This window comes from Salminus brasiliensis, chromosome 17, assembly GCF_030463535.1.
Source record: "Salminus brasiliensis chromosome 17, fSalBra1.hap2, whole genome shotgun sequence".
In the NCBI taxonomy this organism is placed as follows: domain Eukaryota; kingdom Metazoa; phylum Chordata; class Actinopteri; order Characiformes; family Bryconidae; genus Salminus; species Salminus brasiliensis.
This window is the reverse complement of record NC_132894.1, coordinates 25,189,985-25,207,217: the sequence shown is the minus strand read 5'-3', so window position 1 is coordinate 25,207,217 and position 17,233 is coordinate 25,189,985. Positions and strand designations below refer to the sequence as shown.

Sequence of the window (17,233 nt, the reverse complement as noted above, 5' to 3'; positions counted from 1 at the left end):
GGCACGAGAAAATGAAGACCATATGTTGAAATCCCATCCCAGCCTCTGACAACACATTAGCCATACAGGAGGTTGTCTAAACAGACCTTATGCAAATCATGCTCACTGCTTTGAGAGGGGGGTGGTTGGTGATGGGGTGGGGGCTTTTCAAACTGAATGAATCATTGTTATCTGCAGAGCCCGAGCAGTCCTGGCTGAAATTCCGCCCAATGGTGGCAAACAGCGTCTTAAAACTAAGCCGAAACCAGAATACCATAATATCCTAGATCAAGAGTTATTGAGATGATTCATCATGCTCAGGTAATGCACACAACATCATACATTGTAATTATTTAATGGTGCAATCCATCAAGCATGAGCATGCAAACATAATACACCTTGGAAACCTAATGCCAAGCTATTGTGGTCTGCATGTCGGTTCTGTTCTGAAGAGGACAGTGGTTTGGGGCTTTTTGCAGTGCCATCCAGTGGTTACAAAACTCCAGGGTGCCTCTTTTGGTAGCAACACTCCAGGCAAAAAAGGTCCTACATAGTACTCTTCAGGTTAAATAGGGTTTCTGTAAAGAGCCATAAACAATGTCACTAATGTGAAGAACCCTTTAATCAGGTAAATAACCAATTAAACATTCAAATGGTTATTTGAGTTGTCATTGGCCATTGGTTTTACAAAGGAACCTAAATCAGTGGTCAAAGTCCATTGTGAGCTATGGAACAACACTATGAACTGCAATTTGTGCCACTTTTCAACAGGTTGGCATTATTTATCATCTGCCCCAGGCAAAATTTCATGAACCTTGTTCATGAAGCAACATGGAAGTTATATTATTTCAAATCGTCACTTCATTTTTGGATTTTTGTATATGGCAGTGAGATAAGTGAAACAGTGAACACCACAATGATGAGTGGCTCTATATACTCTACATGACATACTTCATTTAAATGTCTTTGGGCACAGTCTACATCGCACAATGAACAAATTTATCATGCAAATCAAAAGCAGAAATATAGCCCACATTTGCCTTCCAAGGGGCTTAGAGTAGAATTTCTGACACACACACACACACATACACTCTACTGAATGCAAATAGGATTCTAACACAGCCTCAGTGAGTTCTGCTTGACTACTTTAATATTGTATCCATACTAAGGATTATTCTCTCTTCAGCAGAAAGACCAGTGCTTGAGTGGCACAGTCCTCAAAGTATCCCCTGCTGCTTTCAATGCCCAACCAAACAAGATTAGAGTCCTATTCACTGTGACTCCCAATCCTGCACTGTTCATGGTAACCACCCTGCTGCTCTCTGCTCATACTGATACCATATGGCAAACGTTAAAGCCCTATGTGGCCTAATGCTTTCCTAAGAAACTTTGATGTGTGTCACACGTAAGTTTACTCATAGAATATAAATAATGCTCAGGTTATGCACAATGTCATTCAAGTGGTGCCAAAGAAATGATGCAACTAAAAGAATGTGAATTACTAATGTTTATTGGACAAGTAGAACAATTTTCCCTTCCAGGATTTGGCAAAAAGATGTCTTCAACCCCAGCAGTCAGATCATTCATATTGACAGTTGTGTTGGTCAGGCCTTTTCTTATTTGTGAGCAGTAAATATTGGTTAATGCTTTAAGTGGTCATGTGGCATTGGTTCTTAAGTCAAAAAAGGAAAACTACATCTAGGAAACCCTGTAAACCTTCAATACATTCTGTATTTTCTTTAACCAAGAAATATACACCATTTTAAACAAATGCTCAATTAACGTGCCTCGATATGTCTGCTCACTGGCAGAAGGTCAGGCAAATGAGGCTCAAACTAGACAAGCTCACTGGGTTCTAACACCTGTCAAGTAGTCTATCAAGTCCACAGACCTAAAGCAGCAGGTTGGTGTTCCTTCAGCCTATATTTTTTCTCCTTTCCAAGTTTAAAAAAGGGGGCTAAAGGAGGATAAAGTACCTTATCTTTGACAGATGAGAGATTCATTCAAATCTGTCCATGGAAAATCACTAGCAGGAGAGAAGGGCTACTAGTGTCCTTTCAGTTATCTGTCACAGAAACACATGGATGGATGGACTTAAAGTTGTAGAACTAGTGATCTCACTTCAGTCAGTGGTATTGTCTTAAAGAGGCCCAGACTCTCTCTCATGTGTCCAGCATGCTTGCAACACCTCAGCAAACCCTGGCCACAGCACTCCTCTCTTTTGGCACTTGCTGTGGCCGTTCCACCACCAGTTTTGGTTGCTGCTGTTGATGGGGCCTAACTGCTTTTCTTGGACCTCTGACTAGAGCTTGGTTTAGAGGGGCAGGTGTCTGTGGGGCAAAGGGTGGGGCCATGTGGTAACGGGATCTCGCACTTATCTGGGCAGGCCGCTGCAGTTGCTGTTGATGGTTGAGGAGAGGGGGCCCTGCTGCTGCCACCGATGACACTCTCCATCTTGTTCGGTGGGGCGTTGCGCTTTGCACTCGGCTGAGTGGTGGGTTTGTTACCTGCGTGGGACTGCAAAGATAAGACACTCACATTCTTTTCGCACAAGAGTAGCGAGCATGCTGGCTGTCTGCCTCTGGCTGCCGGACTGCGGGAGTGGCTCTTATGTTGCTGCTGCACATGGGTGATGCTGCCACCATCTAGTGGTGTCTTTTTAATACTGTGGGTTGGGTTGCACTTCTCATGAAGGCAGCACTACTTTCACAGCAAGCATTCACTCATTGTTAAACAGTTCATAGTATTGTTCCAGACTTTGGAAACCTGTCTCTGTTTATGTAAAGAGCAAGAGCTGAGCATTTTTAAACGACTGACCTGTGGACTAGACCAGCTGAAAGTGTTGGATGTCTTCATAGCAGGTCTGTTCTTCTTCACACCATTGGAATGAGTGGATTTCTTTTTATGACACTAAAGTAAATGATACATTAGAAACTTTCTTATCAGTTGAAGTTTTTGAAGTTTTAACATGAAATCACAATTACAATATTATTTTGTAACAGTTTTATTATTCATATTATAAGACTAATAATAATAATAATAATAATAAAAAAAGAAAAGTTACAAAAGTGAGGAATTAAAGTATGCAGTCAAAAACAAGGCCCAAAAGGATACTAAACAGGTAAAATGGAAATAGATGGACAAGAGCCTGCACAGTCCCCAAAAGAGCAAGTGGTGATCATTTTACCTGTTTAGTAGGCGTGGATGGCTTACTGATGTTGCTGTCAGGGTCCTCATCGGGAGCAAGAGGCTCTGGGGAAGCTACAGGTTCAGCCAAGCTGTCCTGTGAGCGGCTAAGGGAGAGGCTACTTAGGCCCATGCTAATCTCGTCACTCTCAACATCCTCTGGCGCATCGCGGAACTGCTGCATCATCACAAGCACATTTGTCGGAGTAGCGTTTGTGGACGTGTCACCCTGAAACAATTTGCTCAGTGTGAATCATAAGTGGCTTCTTATGAATCATGAGTTTGGGTGTACTTTAATCTTTACCTTGTAATCTATATAGTGCACTACATAGAAAATGCATTGACACAGATGAGTGAATACACAGACAGCTTGTCAAGTCCCTGTAGAGAAGTATTGCCAATAGAATAGGATTCTCTGGAGTAGATAAACATGAACCTATTGGCACCATGCCTAATGCCAGGTGTGGCCTAAAGGGATAAATAGCCCCCCGCAGCATTAAGCCGTAGAGCCGTGGAACTGTGGTTTCTGGAATGATGGTGCTCCATGCAATACTTTTAGGATGAGTTGGAGATGGGAGGTGGGGTGGTGATTATCCACATTTTGATCTCACTAACGCTCTCGTCACTAAATGCAATCATATCTTACCAAAATCGAATAGAAAGCGTACCCTGGACAGTAGAGAGTTAAAAGCAATACAAACTCTTTTTAAATACCCTTGATTTTAGCAGAAGCAATGAACGAGCAGGTGTCCCAGTACTTAGTTAGACTGTGGTGTACTACAAAGTGCACTTACCCTGACCCAGGGATTATCCAGCAGCTCACTGGCTGTAATGCGATGTGCTGGGTCAACTTTTAGCAAACAGGAGAGCACCTTTTTGCCTATTGAAGAAATGTCATAAATATTGTGACAGGAGTACGTATTAACAGTCATCAAGGGATTTACGTCAGTAACAAGTAAGTCAACCTGCATCACTGATGGTGTCCCACACAGGGCCAGAGAAGCTGAGCTCTCCCTTCTTGATCGTTTCAAAAAGACGTTCCTCAGAGCTGGACATAAAGGGCGGCTCACCACACAACCTAAAGAAGAGCAGCTACATTCACTGCCACATAATTTTTACTGATGAAACAAGAAAGTTCAGCAGCAGAACATATTTGGTGAAGAATTTAATTTAGCATTGAGTATAACGAATAATATTACTTATTACTTACTTATGATTAGTTAGGCATGCAGTTTTGGCTGACGAATTACATTTGACGTATAGGTAAAGGTGTATTTGCACGGATTTACATAAATAATGAAAGTCCAGTACATGGTAGTGGCATACCTCAAACAAAGTCAAAGTTTTTTTCTAAACCCCAAAGCTGCGACATAACAGTCCTTGGCTCATTTTTTATGTTTGCCCCCACAATGCAAGGAAGCTAAAGTAGGGGAAGCAAGTAGGTATCTGTGCTAGGCTAACAGCTAACCCTGGTACAATCTTCAGCTAGCTAATCGCATACCATGCCAAGAGAACAGACGAAAGCAACGAGAACATGCAAGAATATGCCTGATAAGAGTATTTACAAAAATAATTACAATGATCTTGCTACAGTGCTAAAAAACTATGATAGGGTACATTATGGTAGGCTACATGGTCTTTATGAGCAGTCGTGGTGACATAAACCAGTCAATAAAAAGAGAGCTCATCATTTCTTACAAGCCCATCATAGTAGGAAAATTAAGCATGTTTAATTCTAAGGCAAAATAACTGGGTTTTAAATAGTTGTCTAAAACTGTATCTGGGGATTTTTCATCGAACATGTAATATTTATACACCAAAGAACTGAATAAAATACAGACTAAATCCATTCTATGGCACCTTTATAATGCAAAATTATCATTTTAGACAAACCTTTACTTTAACCATGCCTAGGTATGAAATTAAGTGTAGGACAAGTAACTGAATGATCATCACTAAATATGGTCTAAGGTAAAATGTGTAGCTATGTGGGTGAGTGCACGTGTACATGTACACGCCCCATTTGCGTTCACACGTGCCTGTGCGTGTGGGCGTGTAAACATGATGAAAGACCTTCTTACAGCATGTACATGATGACACCGATGCTCCACACGTCACACTGCTGGCTGTACTCGTGGCCATTGATCACTTCAGGTGCTGAGAGGGCAAAGACACACGTCAATAATGAAAGACGCTCAAGGCCTCTCTGATGTCTGAGGCCTGACGGCTGATGTTTGATGCCGTCTGCAGCTTTGAGCTGCAGCTCCTCTTCTGAAATGCTATCAGCTTCACATCACTTAAATTAGGTCAACCCCTCTCCACTGCCGCTTTTTAATCAGCTCTCATAGAACTTATTAGACCAGCCAACATTAATTCATCAAATGACAGGCAAATGGGATCACGCTGGTTATGTGAAAAAGTGTTTGGATATGTGTGTATGTGTGTGTGTTACCCATGTAGGTGGGTGTTCCACATGTGGCTTGCAGCATGTTCTCACTGCCAACTCCTCCTTTCTGCACGGACAATCCGAAATCTGTGACCTGAGACAGAAAGACAAGCTGAAGTTAAATGACTGAAATAAGCACACATGTCTTACGTTATTTCTTTTTTGTCTCTGTCTTTTACTAATTACTAATTATGTAAAGCTGATTTGTGACGACAACAGTTGTAAAAAGCACTATGCAAATAAATTTGACTTGACTTGACTTGACACATTCACACACACAAAACACTGGATATCACAGTCAATGATGCTCAACCAAACCCAATTAATCACATGGGCCATGTGCTCACACACAAATGGCATTAGATTAGGCTGCCTATTTCCTTCTTTGATTACTGTTAAAGCTTTTCACAATTAGGTTCTATTCTATGCTGTTGAACCGTTAATGTAATATACTGCAGACATCCTGAGCTTGATCACTCTGTCTTTTTTATGCCTTCATTTCCCCTTTACGTCTAGAGCCCAGTTTGAATATTTACGGGCCAAGCACACTTATGCAGAAAGGGCTCAGCACAGTACAACTCACATCTACACACACAGACACACACACAGTCTCCCTGGCCGCAATGAATAATACATATGAGCAGTATATATGGTTTCAGTCGGGCAGTTAGGGGCGGGCAGGATAAATATCCAGGAGAGATGACCACCTTCTGCCAGATAAAAGGCTGTTATACAGGGCCAGGACAGGACTGTCTCCGGGCCCCTTGGCCGCTCTGATTTATTCCCCTGGCCCTGGCTCATCTCAACCCCTCCGCTCCAGGTAGCAGCTTCCGCCACCTCCCATCAGCCCTCCGCCGCACCCGCATGCTGAGGCCCAACTGGTCGTTTGTCTCCAAGAAGCTGCTACACGCGATTCGTTTTTCTTTGAGAGCGCGATAGAAAAAAGGAGTTAGGCGGGAGGTCTGCCGTAATGAGACAGTGTTTAAAAGCAGTTACCGAGCACGGGCGGGAAGCAGGACGGCGGGAGAGCTGAACGACAGTGTAGAGAGTGTGGAGGTCCCGTCGAGAGTGAATGTCATACCACATGCCTGGGCGCATGTGAGGGAAATGAGGAAAAAGGTTTTTCTTTTTTTACTATGTGCATAGTTGCCCTCACCTTGATATTGACCGTGTCGTCGTCGTGGAGATAACTCTTTACAAGAATGTTTTCCAGCTTGAGATCTCTGTGAACAATGTCTGGAGGGAGGAAAGGAGAAAGAGAAATAGAAAAAGTGAGAGGAATGCTTTAAACAATGATAATCAAGATTTTAATGGCATTAATAAAATCGCAGACATTCATTAGTGTGCAAAGGCATCTGAGAAAATATGTAAACACACTTATCTGTGGTGGGTTTCCCACACATGCTTCTTAGCACTAAGATGATTCTTAGACAATTAAACAAGCATCACACTGAACACTCTACCTACTAGAGAGGATGATTGTAGGACTAAGATGCTCTCGGGAAACTAGGCCTTATGCTGTAAGCATTAGTTTGAATACTAATATTAGAATAGTGATTTGATGTGTGTAGATGAGTGTTTCTAAATATTAAAACAGAGTTACTTTTAACAGGCATTTTCTTTGCTGCCTAAGTAAATAGAAAATTAACTTTAACTGCTGCCCTTACTTTGGCACAGTACACACATTTATTTAAACAAATCTAAACTTTAAAACAGAAGCCTAATAGGTAAACCATGCTGTTCAGCCGGCTGACATTTTAATGGTGACCCCAGTCTTTTTCCAGCCGTGAACTGGAGATCATAATACCTCTTTATGGTTGTGTGCATAATGATTTTTAACATAAATGAAAATAATGAACTTGTGACCAGTCTCTGTGTATAGTTAATAAAATAGTGAACCCACATAACCCCATTCAACGCACTGTAGTCCACACATTGCTATCACCATCATTAGCTTCTCTGGATGTAAGGCACACCAGTGCTTGGGGACTGTTGGAAAACACACCTATTAATCAGTATTCCTCCCCTGCTCGCCGTTAATGACTCATTAGCCCCATGTAATGGTGTCTCATTGCCAAGCAACGTCCTAAATTGCCTCTAACTGGAGATTTCAGCAGGAGAGAGAAAAAGAGGGGCAAAATTGCAGAGCATCTTCAAATAAACCCCTCAGACTCAATTAAAATAGGTTGATATTTAGTCTGGCAGTTGTTCATTATTATCTCATGATCTCAGAATGGAGTCTCAAGCCCAGACCCCAGTAATGGTGAAGACCCTTCATGTGGGTGCAATCGGAAGAGTGATAATCAGACGCCAAAAGGGACAAAGCAATCGGGGTCTTGCATATGATCTGGATATGATGTGATCAATTTGTGTACAAGCCTACCTTCTGAAAGCAGCATTATTGAAATAATTTAATTATAATGAGATTACAAACATGTACATACATACAAATGTGAATTTTAATGTGGATTTTAAAAAATACTTTCCCTTTTCATTTGTGCTTGTTGTAAGTTTTGGCTAATCACTTGTGATCAAATCAAGCACACACTAGACTACTCAGCATAAAGTATGTGATGTCTGGGGTTGCAGGGGTTGGGCTTTACCTTTTTTGTGAAGATAGACAATGGCCTCAGCTAAGCTGCTGATGATGTGTCTGGTCTCCTCCTCACTAAAGCACTTGTTCTTGCGCAAGAGCTTCTTGAGTTCCCCACCCTCACACAGCTCTATGACCAGGTACATTTTCTGGAAAAGACACAAATACAGCTTTAGTTACTCCAGTGGCTTCCTACCCACAGTTCTAGAAGTATTTACAGCTCTACATATTTTGATGTGTTTCCCACAGGCTCAGCTAGTTACTGAATGGCAGCCTCATCCTCCATGCGAGTGTGCGGCACCTTCTTCTCAGCACTCATCCAACTAATCCAACATTAGCAGTTACCAATTTAAGCTATTATGAGGGACATTTTGTACCTGACCTGCTACAGTCAAGGTAAAACAGTCAGGAAAACGGTCAGAAAACAGTCAGAAAACAGAACCTAGCTCAGCATAGATGACTCAAGGTCATCCCACAGGCTCAGCTAGTACCTGAATGTCAGCCTTATCCTTCATGCGAGTGTGCGGCATCTTCTTCTCAACACATCATCCAACTAATCAAACAAATTAACACACATTTTCTGAGTAGAGTGGGTGTGACAACAGGGAATGTGGAACCTTTCAACTCAGAATGTCCTAACACACAAACACTGTTTGTTTTGGGCATGTGTGTGTTTGACTTACTGGTTCTTTCCCTGTATGTTCTTTCCCTAGTTTGAAAATGCAGTCTAGGGGCATGGTACTTTTTGGGCATATTCAACCTGGTCTTGCCCATCCTTACTTTAGGCGTCTCGAAGACCTCCTCCAGATGAATAATGTGTGCATGGTTGACTTGCTTGAGGATGCTCACTTCCCTTTCCAGCAGCTTCACCCCAGAACTTCCAGCCTGCATGCGAATACACAACATCAGATGGCACCACAAGCTGAGTGCTCCAAAGAGACATGTGTCCATCTATCATCTCAGACAGTGATGTAAAACACGATTACCACAAACTTACCTTCTCTTTGTTCACCTTCTTGATGGCCCACTTCTTCTGTGTCTCAATGTGAGTGGCTTCACAGACAACCCCAAAGCTACCTTGACCTAATTTCCTCCCAAAGGAATAGATTTGCTAGGGGATCCAAATGAAGAGGGCAGCATTAGGTCAAGTATTACACATCTTCTTTCCCACCATTTAAACAGTAAACAACCCTCCATCGCTCCCTTAATGGGGACACAATGAGGGCGGCGGGGGCGGGGGTGGTGAGGGAGGGGAGTTGTTTTCCAGCCTCCCCACACTCCATTAAGTCGAGACCTGAATCCTTAAAGTGGAACTTAATTTTCAAGTTTGCCAGTCTCTGGAGTTTGAGAGAATATAGTATTTCTAATCAAGTTACAAATGATTAAGTTGCTGCCGCAGTTCATTCAATCTCAGGTCTAATTAACTTGATCATTATCTCGACGCATGCAAGGCTGAGCACTGCCTGCTGCGGATTTGGCAAAGACAGCAGTCAGAAGCCTCCAGAGAAGAGGAGGCCAATCAAAAGCACAAGCGGTGCAATTTGCCTCCAGGCCTTTAGGGGAGCTCTGACAAGAGGAAAGGGTTGTCAGGTCAAAATGTGGAGATGAATGGGAATGCATATGTCATTGCAGGCCAAAACGTTAGCAGTTACCAATTTAAGCTATTATGAGGGACATTTTGTACCTGATCTGCTACAGTCAAGGTAAAACAGTCAGGAAAACGGTCAGAAAAACAGATTCTAACTCAGCATAGATGGTTCAAGGTGTTATGATTGCATCCCACAGGCTCAGCTAGTACCTGAATGTCAGCCTCGTCCTCCATGCGAGTGTGCGGCACCTTCTTCTCAGCACTGTTCACACGGGTCCACTGGGAGGCCATTTTCTTAGCAGCTCCAGAAGCATTTGCCGGAGTCATCTGAAAGTGAGTCATAGTCTTTAGTGACCTGAACTCTAAGAACAAGGTCTAAGTCTTCTTTATAGCCACCTTCTAGAAGTGGACTTGGAGTTCAATTTTTCATTTTACTTTATCTTTCTCATTTCACTTTAATGGAATAATTACTTTTCATTGTGTAATCTGATTTATGAAGGTTTTTTTTAACACTTGTCAAGATGCTAAACAAATTAAGTTTAATAGGAGTTTAGGTTCACTTAATTTAGAATGAAATATGATCATTACAAATGAAATTCTTGGAATAGCCAAGTAATATAATTTGATGAAATATTAAGAGAGATTAATATTATTTGAGGGTAGTACATGTGAACTATCGCATGACTTTGTTCAGCGAGGCTCACGGCAGTGTGTCAGCTGGGGACATGCATCCTTTTTGTGTAGAGTCATACAATGCATACAGGTTACATACAGGCCAATCATGATATTGACAATGAGTAATATTGCTTGGCACAAATGTTCACAAGTTGCTACATGCAACTCCAGGTTTCTGGAGTGCAAGGCTGAGAGGCGTCTTGAGTCTTTAGTAGATCATTTCTGTTATGCTGTACAAATGTAAACTCCTACTAAAACTACTTTTGGGAAAGGTATTAAGACAACTGTTCATTCATTATTTTATGCGAAATCAAGGGTATTTAATTTTTTTATTATTATTTAAATCATTCTGCTTTTGTTGGAGTAACTGTCTCTACTGTCCAGGGGGTCTTTCTCCTAGATTGTTATGGTTTGCTGTGAGGATCTGATTGCATACAGCGACCACCACACCTCATCCCCAACTCATTCCAAAGTACTGGATAGAGCACCATTATTTCAGAGAACACAGTTCCACTGCTCCACAACTTTATAGCCCTCTAGCCCACGCCATTAGGCATGGTGCCAACAGGTTCGTGTGTATCTACTGTAGAGAGTCCTATTCTATTAGCAATACTTCTTCTCTACAGAAATTAGCCAAGCTATATGTATGCCATTTATACAGTGTATAGTGTAGACAGTATAGGGCTGGGTATCAGTCTTATGTTTTGAACACTGGGACTAACTCCTGAACAATACGTCTATTTGATAACTTCTTTTAAAGTGGGTAGGGCTTAAAGCACAAAATGAGTATTATGTACTGGAAGTAGGCACATTTACTGACCGCAAGAATAATCAAAAAGCACAGATGCAAATAACATGCAGTTTATATTTTGAGGCATTTACTGACTTATTGAAATTTGGTGTCAAATGACATGATTTAATTCCATACTTGGTCAGCATGATCTAAAACACTGATCAGAAACACTGAATTCTGATACCAAGCCAAAGCCTTGTCCAGACTCTGTCACAAAGCACACGTATTAACTTCTAAACTCACCTCTCCCTCTCTACCCCACAATCTCCACATTACCAGTTAAGCACAATTTACTCAAGTTGAAAAACGTTCTCCAAAGCCAAATTAAATGTAAAGCAATTACAAACTGATGACTGGGACGCGGCGGAGTGGATCCGCCACACGGGCGCCGCTTAATTATTAACGAGGAAGCGGTGTCTTTAACCTCTCCTCTCTCTGCAGCATGATCTGGGCCTGCTGACAGGCCCCCTCATAACAGTGCAGTCTTCTTATTACTGCTTATCTATCTGCTAATCAAAACGATTGTGACAGGCTCTGGAAAAGCCCAATCAGCTCAATCACGGCTCGTTTGAGAGCGACAGAGGCGTGTGATGAGTGTATCAGGGAGCTGGGGTCCAGTGCGCATGGGGCTCATGGGTCTCAGAGCGAAGAAGGAAATGAGATATCGAGGTCACGGAGGTGTCTGACCTCAGAGCAGATCACCATCACTCCTTAAGCTGCCCGGTGTAGGATCCCAAGCAAGTGCCAAGAGAAGGGTGTAGGCTTTCAGCTACTGAAGAGCGGCTTCGAGAGATGGCCGAAGACAAACGAAAGAAGATGGGTGGGTTCAAACTGTGGTCAGAAAGGGCGCTATGGCATTCGAATTGCTTGGAATCACAATATGTGACATGTAGCACAAGGGAACAAGGGGGATTCCTCAGACATTCATTAACTGAAATTAGTTATTAACAGAATTAACAGAAGTGGCAAAGGCAGCAAAATAACTCAGACACTCACTGTCAACTCAACTCATCGACATCTGAATGCATCAGAGCTGCTGCACTTCGTGTAAATGACATAAAAGCCACATTTCAAATGGTAGTGCGAGGGCAGAGTAATAGCACAGCCTGACAGCACTCTGCCAGGGCTAAAACGCTTGGATATGCTTCATCATCCCATACATAGTGTTGCTTATGCTGTCACCTCAGAAGGTGCCATTAGGCTAAGTGGAATGAAAGGATGTATGCTCACCAAGTAGAAGAGTCTGCATGAAGGCCATGTCAATTAACGTCTCCACTAGCACTTTAGCCCTGCACAAAACAAACAAACACACACACACCAACACAATAAATTTCAGATTTAAGGCCACAATAATATACCTCAGTAGTATCCCACTGGTCAATATAACATCATCATCACCATAAATAGAGTTTTATAGACCGAATGTGACAAACAGTGACCAGAACGTCAGGACAGAACCAGACCAGGGAAAACATACAGCTAATCAGGCAAGCAGATAATAGATATCACACTAGCATTGTCACAGAGATAAAAGTTAGTTGCCTCAAATCATACCCCTACCATCTAGGAACTGTGTGTTGCTTCCATGTTCCCCAGATCCCTGTAAGTACTCAGTAGAAAGTAATTATGGCAGATAGGATGTCAGCAATCGACCACCCCCCTGCATTTTTCATTCCTCGTCTATAACTGTCAGAACCCCATTAGCGTTTTATTTACCGATTGTTTGTAGACGGAAGAGCGCAGCGTTCCTCTTTGCCTTCAAGAGAGATGCTGTGCCTCTTGCCCAAGCTCAAATTAAATGTGACATGGGTATGATGTCTGGACACACAAAGATAATACAGGATCTGGAGTTCTCTTCTTCACTCTCCTTCTACTGCCCTCCCCTTTTTACCTCATCACACTCTCTCTCTCTCTCTTTCTCTACTAAGTGTCTTCGTCTCTCAGTGAAGTATCAGAACAGTAACACAAGATTGACTTATTTAGTTTATTATATTGTCCGCATGAGCATTCCGCTGTGCAGTAAGGGTATCGCTTTTATGTGTTGACTGCTATATGAAAATGTATTGATTTAAATATTCAGATTGATTATTTCATTTTAAGGGGACAGGTCCAGCCAATGTTATTGTACACAGATACTTTTCTCTACCTAAATATTTTAGCCTCTTCATGGCTTAATTATTTTTTGACAGCTGGCTTTGATGACAAATGATAAACTTCACAGTCCTAATGAAGCTTGGAATTACATTACTTAGTGACAGAGTGCTTTGCATGTCTAGACTGCAAACGCTATTGGATTCCTTTTAATGCTCAATCTAAATGTTTCACCTTCAAGTCTGGATGATTCTGGCACTCTTAAAGCCACATTTTCACAACAACTATGGCAGCCATGCAGTTGGAGACTGGACAATTAACATCACCAACCATTAGTCTTTGGTTTCATAATTGTATTCATTTGGTCATGTGAAACGCTCTACAGAAACTTACTTAAATCAGAACTGTTTACCGTGATTGTGATGCCAGTCAAAAGTCTTTAATCCCTCTAAATGCTACTTTACATAAAGTTATAAATGGTTAGGAATACACTGCCTGATGCCTGAAACATTGCATTTTTACAATTTCAGTGTAACAAGCTTGTTACAAAGCTCTCATTACAAGCTTCTGGCCTAAAACTCATGTTATAATATCCAAAAAAAAACTGCACTAAACTATTACAAGAAGTAACATAAGGAATGAGGACCATGAGGAAAATGAAAATCTCATTAACCAAAGTAATTTTTTTGCAACACCTATATCATCCATGTGAAAAAGTAATCCACTCCATCTGCCCCAAGCTGAAAAACTGGTTGTGCTACCTTTAGCAGACACAACTGCAATTAAGTTTCCAAATGCTTCCTATTAGTATTTCACATCACTGAGGAATTCTGGCCCACATCTCTTTGCAGAATTGCTTCAATTCAGACACACATGAGGGCTTTTGAGTATGAACTGCCCATTTAAGGTCTTGCCACAGCACTTTAATGGGGTTCAAGTCAGGATTTGTCTAACCCAATTTTTTCAGAGGTGGACTTACTCAAAATGCTGAAGGGTCATCAAGGTTGTTTTTTTTTTACTAAAATGCCAGACAATCCTTTTTATTCCTGGATATGGATAGCAGTTATTTCACCTTGCAGCTCTCCCAAGGATACCATTTTGCCCAGTCTCTTTCTAATAGTGAAATCACGAGAGCTGACATTATCAGCAGCAGATGTTCATCTGGGTTATTTTGTGACTTCCTGAATGAGTTGCCACTGTGCTTTAGAATTTTGGTAGGCCAGACACCAGTTTTCTCCTGTTGGAAAATACAGTTCACTGTGGTTCACTGTAAGAACGTTAGACATGGTTTTGTAACCCTGTTCAGTATTCTGTATTTCAATTTTTCTTTTTGGCATATTGTGCTGCTTGTTGAGATATTTTGCCTACTTCACAGTGCTGGGAAGGTTCTACTTCAATGATGTTCAAAATTCAGTGAACTGGTTGACTGAGGACCTGTGGGCACAGTTGATGGTGGGTACACCTTACCTAAACTGTACAGTAAGTGACAAGCTAATATCTTAAACAACTAAATATGCAAAACAAAAAAGAAACAACTGAGTACTTTTGAGTACTTCAACAAACAGACACTTGATATCACACATAGTGACCTGAGGCTCAAGTGCAGCTGGCCCACAGTTTTTCCTTGGAGTTTATTCAATCTGCATGCACAGCTGAAAGTCCATATCAATAATGACAGCACTTCAAAGGTAAGTTCCACCCATTTTTCTAAATTTCCACATTATTAATAACAACTTTATGTAATAACATTCTGTGAGGTCGCTTTTACAAACATATAATTCCTATCACTACAGTTTTGTCCATTTGGTACTTTTCTCAAAAAATGGTGCATTTAATATCAAACCACTCCGAATTACTGTTTTTACATCCTATGCTGAGATTATGTCAATTAAGATACCCTACATTATTTGTTTTGTGACAAATTAATGCAAGCTATGCAAGTTTCGTACCTGTCTCATCATAATTTGGAGATTGAAGAAACTCCTCTAAGAACAAGCAGATCAAGTTGCTAAACAAAAGTTGCATTGAAGAGCAGTCTGGACTACAAGTTGCTTAGAGACCAGCACGAACATATTCAGAAACACATAAATGGAGTTCACCACATCTCCCTTAACACAGCTGCTATCTGCTTCTAGAAAAAAGATCTGTCCATCTTTCAAACACAATTTTAAAAGACACTGTAGATTTCCTTTCTACAGTGGTCACATCATTAGATTGCTACATATGGCCTTTAAGCCTTTCTATGCCAGTGTTCACCTTGTCAAAACAAGGACAGCAGGCCTGTAACAAAAGCAATGGTAGACTGAAACCTGGAACAAAATTAGTGATATGGCATCAGTTAAGTAAAAGAAAACACGCTATTTTAATCAGATGTGATATTTTATACAAATAATAAACATGTTCCGTTTACTAGAATCGAATCTGCCCAAAGCATCTAGCCTGTTTCATGAGATGAAAGTAGGGCAGTGCAGTGAATCCAAAGCAAGACAGGCAACGTTGCAATGGCAACCGATATTCAGCAGCTTGACGCCAATAATTATTTAAATCTCACAGAAGTAGCAATTAACTCCCCGTGACCTGCTCCAGCTAAATATAATTATCTGGCATAGAACCCGCATAGTAATAGGTGTCTTAATGCTCAGTGATGTTTCAAAACAGCCAGTATGCGGTGAAGTGGCTAGCTAACTAACTTGGAAACATTAACGTAATTATAAGAAGTAGGAACTGCTCCGTTTTAGGTTTGTATTAGACACAGAACACACTGGTGGTAGTGATGGAATAAAGTCCACAAACGCTGTTTTTTAGTTTTTTCCCCTAAAAGTGAGTGAGGTTCCTATTTATCTAGGTCCTGTTTAAAAGGTATGGCAGCTACCCCAGGCAGAAAACGCATTTCTTTGTCTTTAGGAGCGAACATCAGCTTTTTTCGAACATTAGTTAGCTAGCTGGTGTTATCGAAACCTAGCTCTAGCTAACCGAGTTTGAAAGCGGGGAAAAGATATGGAAGTAGCTAAGTCGCGAAGCGCAGTTGCGTTTTGTGTCATACCCTGGTACTTTGGGAAAAGTGGAAAGAATAGACTTCTACCTTTATTTCTCAACCAGCCAACGCGTCAGTTTAATATTGAGTTTGGTATTGTCGTTATTTTTGAACTTTTTGAAAATTAGCTAGCTAGCTAGCTAGCTTAGCCACACTACCGCTTAAGCGTTTGTTGCTATGGCAACATCATTGCAGAGCTTTGGAGTTAGCTAGATCCTCCAAAATGAAATAGCTACCGCAACGAAGTTAGACAACGCCGCCAGCATATATTTACCTCTCACAACATATGTAGCTGCTGTACGACTGTGTCTCCCGACTAAAGTTGTCACTGGTCATTGAAAAAGCCCCTTGCTCCAAAATTCCAGTCAGTCCGGCGACTCTCAAGTTTTCTCCCTCAGGGCAGGAGGCTTCAGCGAGGTGCTTACTGAGGGACAAGAGCACTCCCCACAGGTTACTGGCCATCTGTCGCAAACACTCGCAGTTTCCACACATCTAGTCTTTAACCATTAGCTAAATACCAAATGTAAAACTTATATATATGTGCATATAGCTACTTATATGCATTTTTTTTACACACAAAACAAAGCTCGGGTTTACACTGATTACACTATTCGTATTTAAAATTAGTAAAGCTAGCTAATCATTTTAAATGCTTTTTGAATGACACAAATGCTTCTTACTAGTATATATAGAAGTATATATAACTAGTAAAAGCACCAGGAATACTTTTTGTGGGCTTTAATGTGACCTTGAGTATGTGTTTGTGTTTACTTAAAAGTGCTCTCCGTGGCACAAGCTCACTGTAGGGACTATTCTTTCATTGGTATTGGTCTCCATCTGGTGGTGGC

At 41.3% G+C, this 17,233-nt stretch overlaps 1 protein-coding gene across 3 annotated transcripts; it reads right to left on the bottom strand.

Annotated features, from left to right (window-relative positions):
* Window positions 1-533: 533 nt before the first annotated feature.
* Window positions 534-16,793, bottom strand: stk33 (serine/threonine kinase 33). Of its 3 annotated transcripts, none has more exons than XM_072660494.1 (14): window positions 16,660-16,793; window positions 12,491-12,549; window positions 10,003-10,119; window positions 9,202-9,315; window positions 8,985-9,089; window positions 8,215-8,353; window positions 6,768-6,847; window positions 5,618-5,705; window positions 5,247-5,322; window positions 4,131-4,243; window positions 3,960-4,045; window positions 3,167-3,394; window positions 2,797-2,889; window positions 534-557 (listed from the first exon to the last, which is right to left on the bottom strand). In XM_072660494.1, exons 3-14 carry the CDS (start codon window positions 10,117-10,119, stop codon window positions 540-542), a joined length of 1,257 nt encoding a protein of 418 aa, XP_072516595.1. In that variant the 5' UTR covers window positions 12,491-12,549; window positions 16,660-16,793; the 3' UTR covers window positions 534-539. The 3 variants fall into 3 exon arrangements, with proteins under 3 accessions (XP_072516595.1, XP_072516593.1, XP_072516594.1); XM_072660492.1 differs by lacking the exon at window positions 534-557 and adding an exon at window positions 1,498-2,486; XM_072660493.1 differs by lacking the exon at window positions 534-557 and adding an exon at window positions 2,161-2,496.
* Window positions 16,794-17,233: the final 440 nt, after the last annotated feature.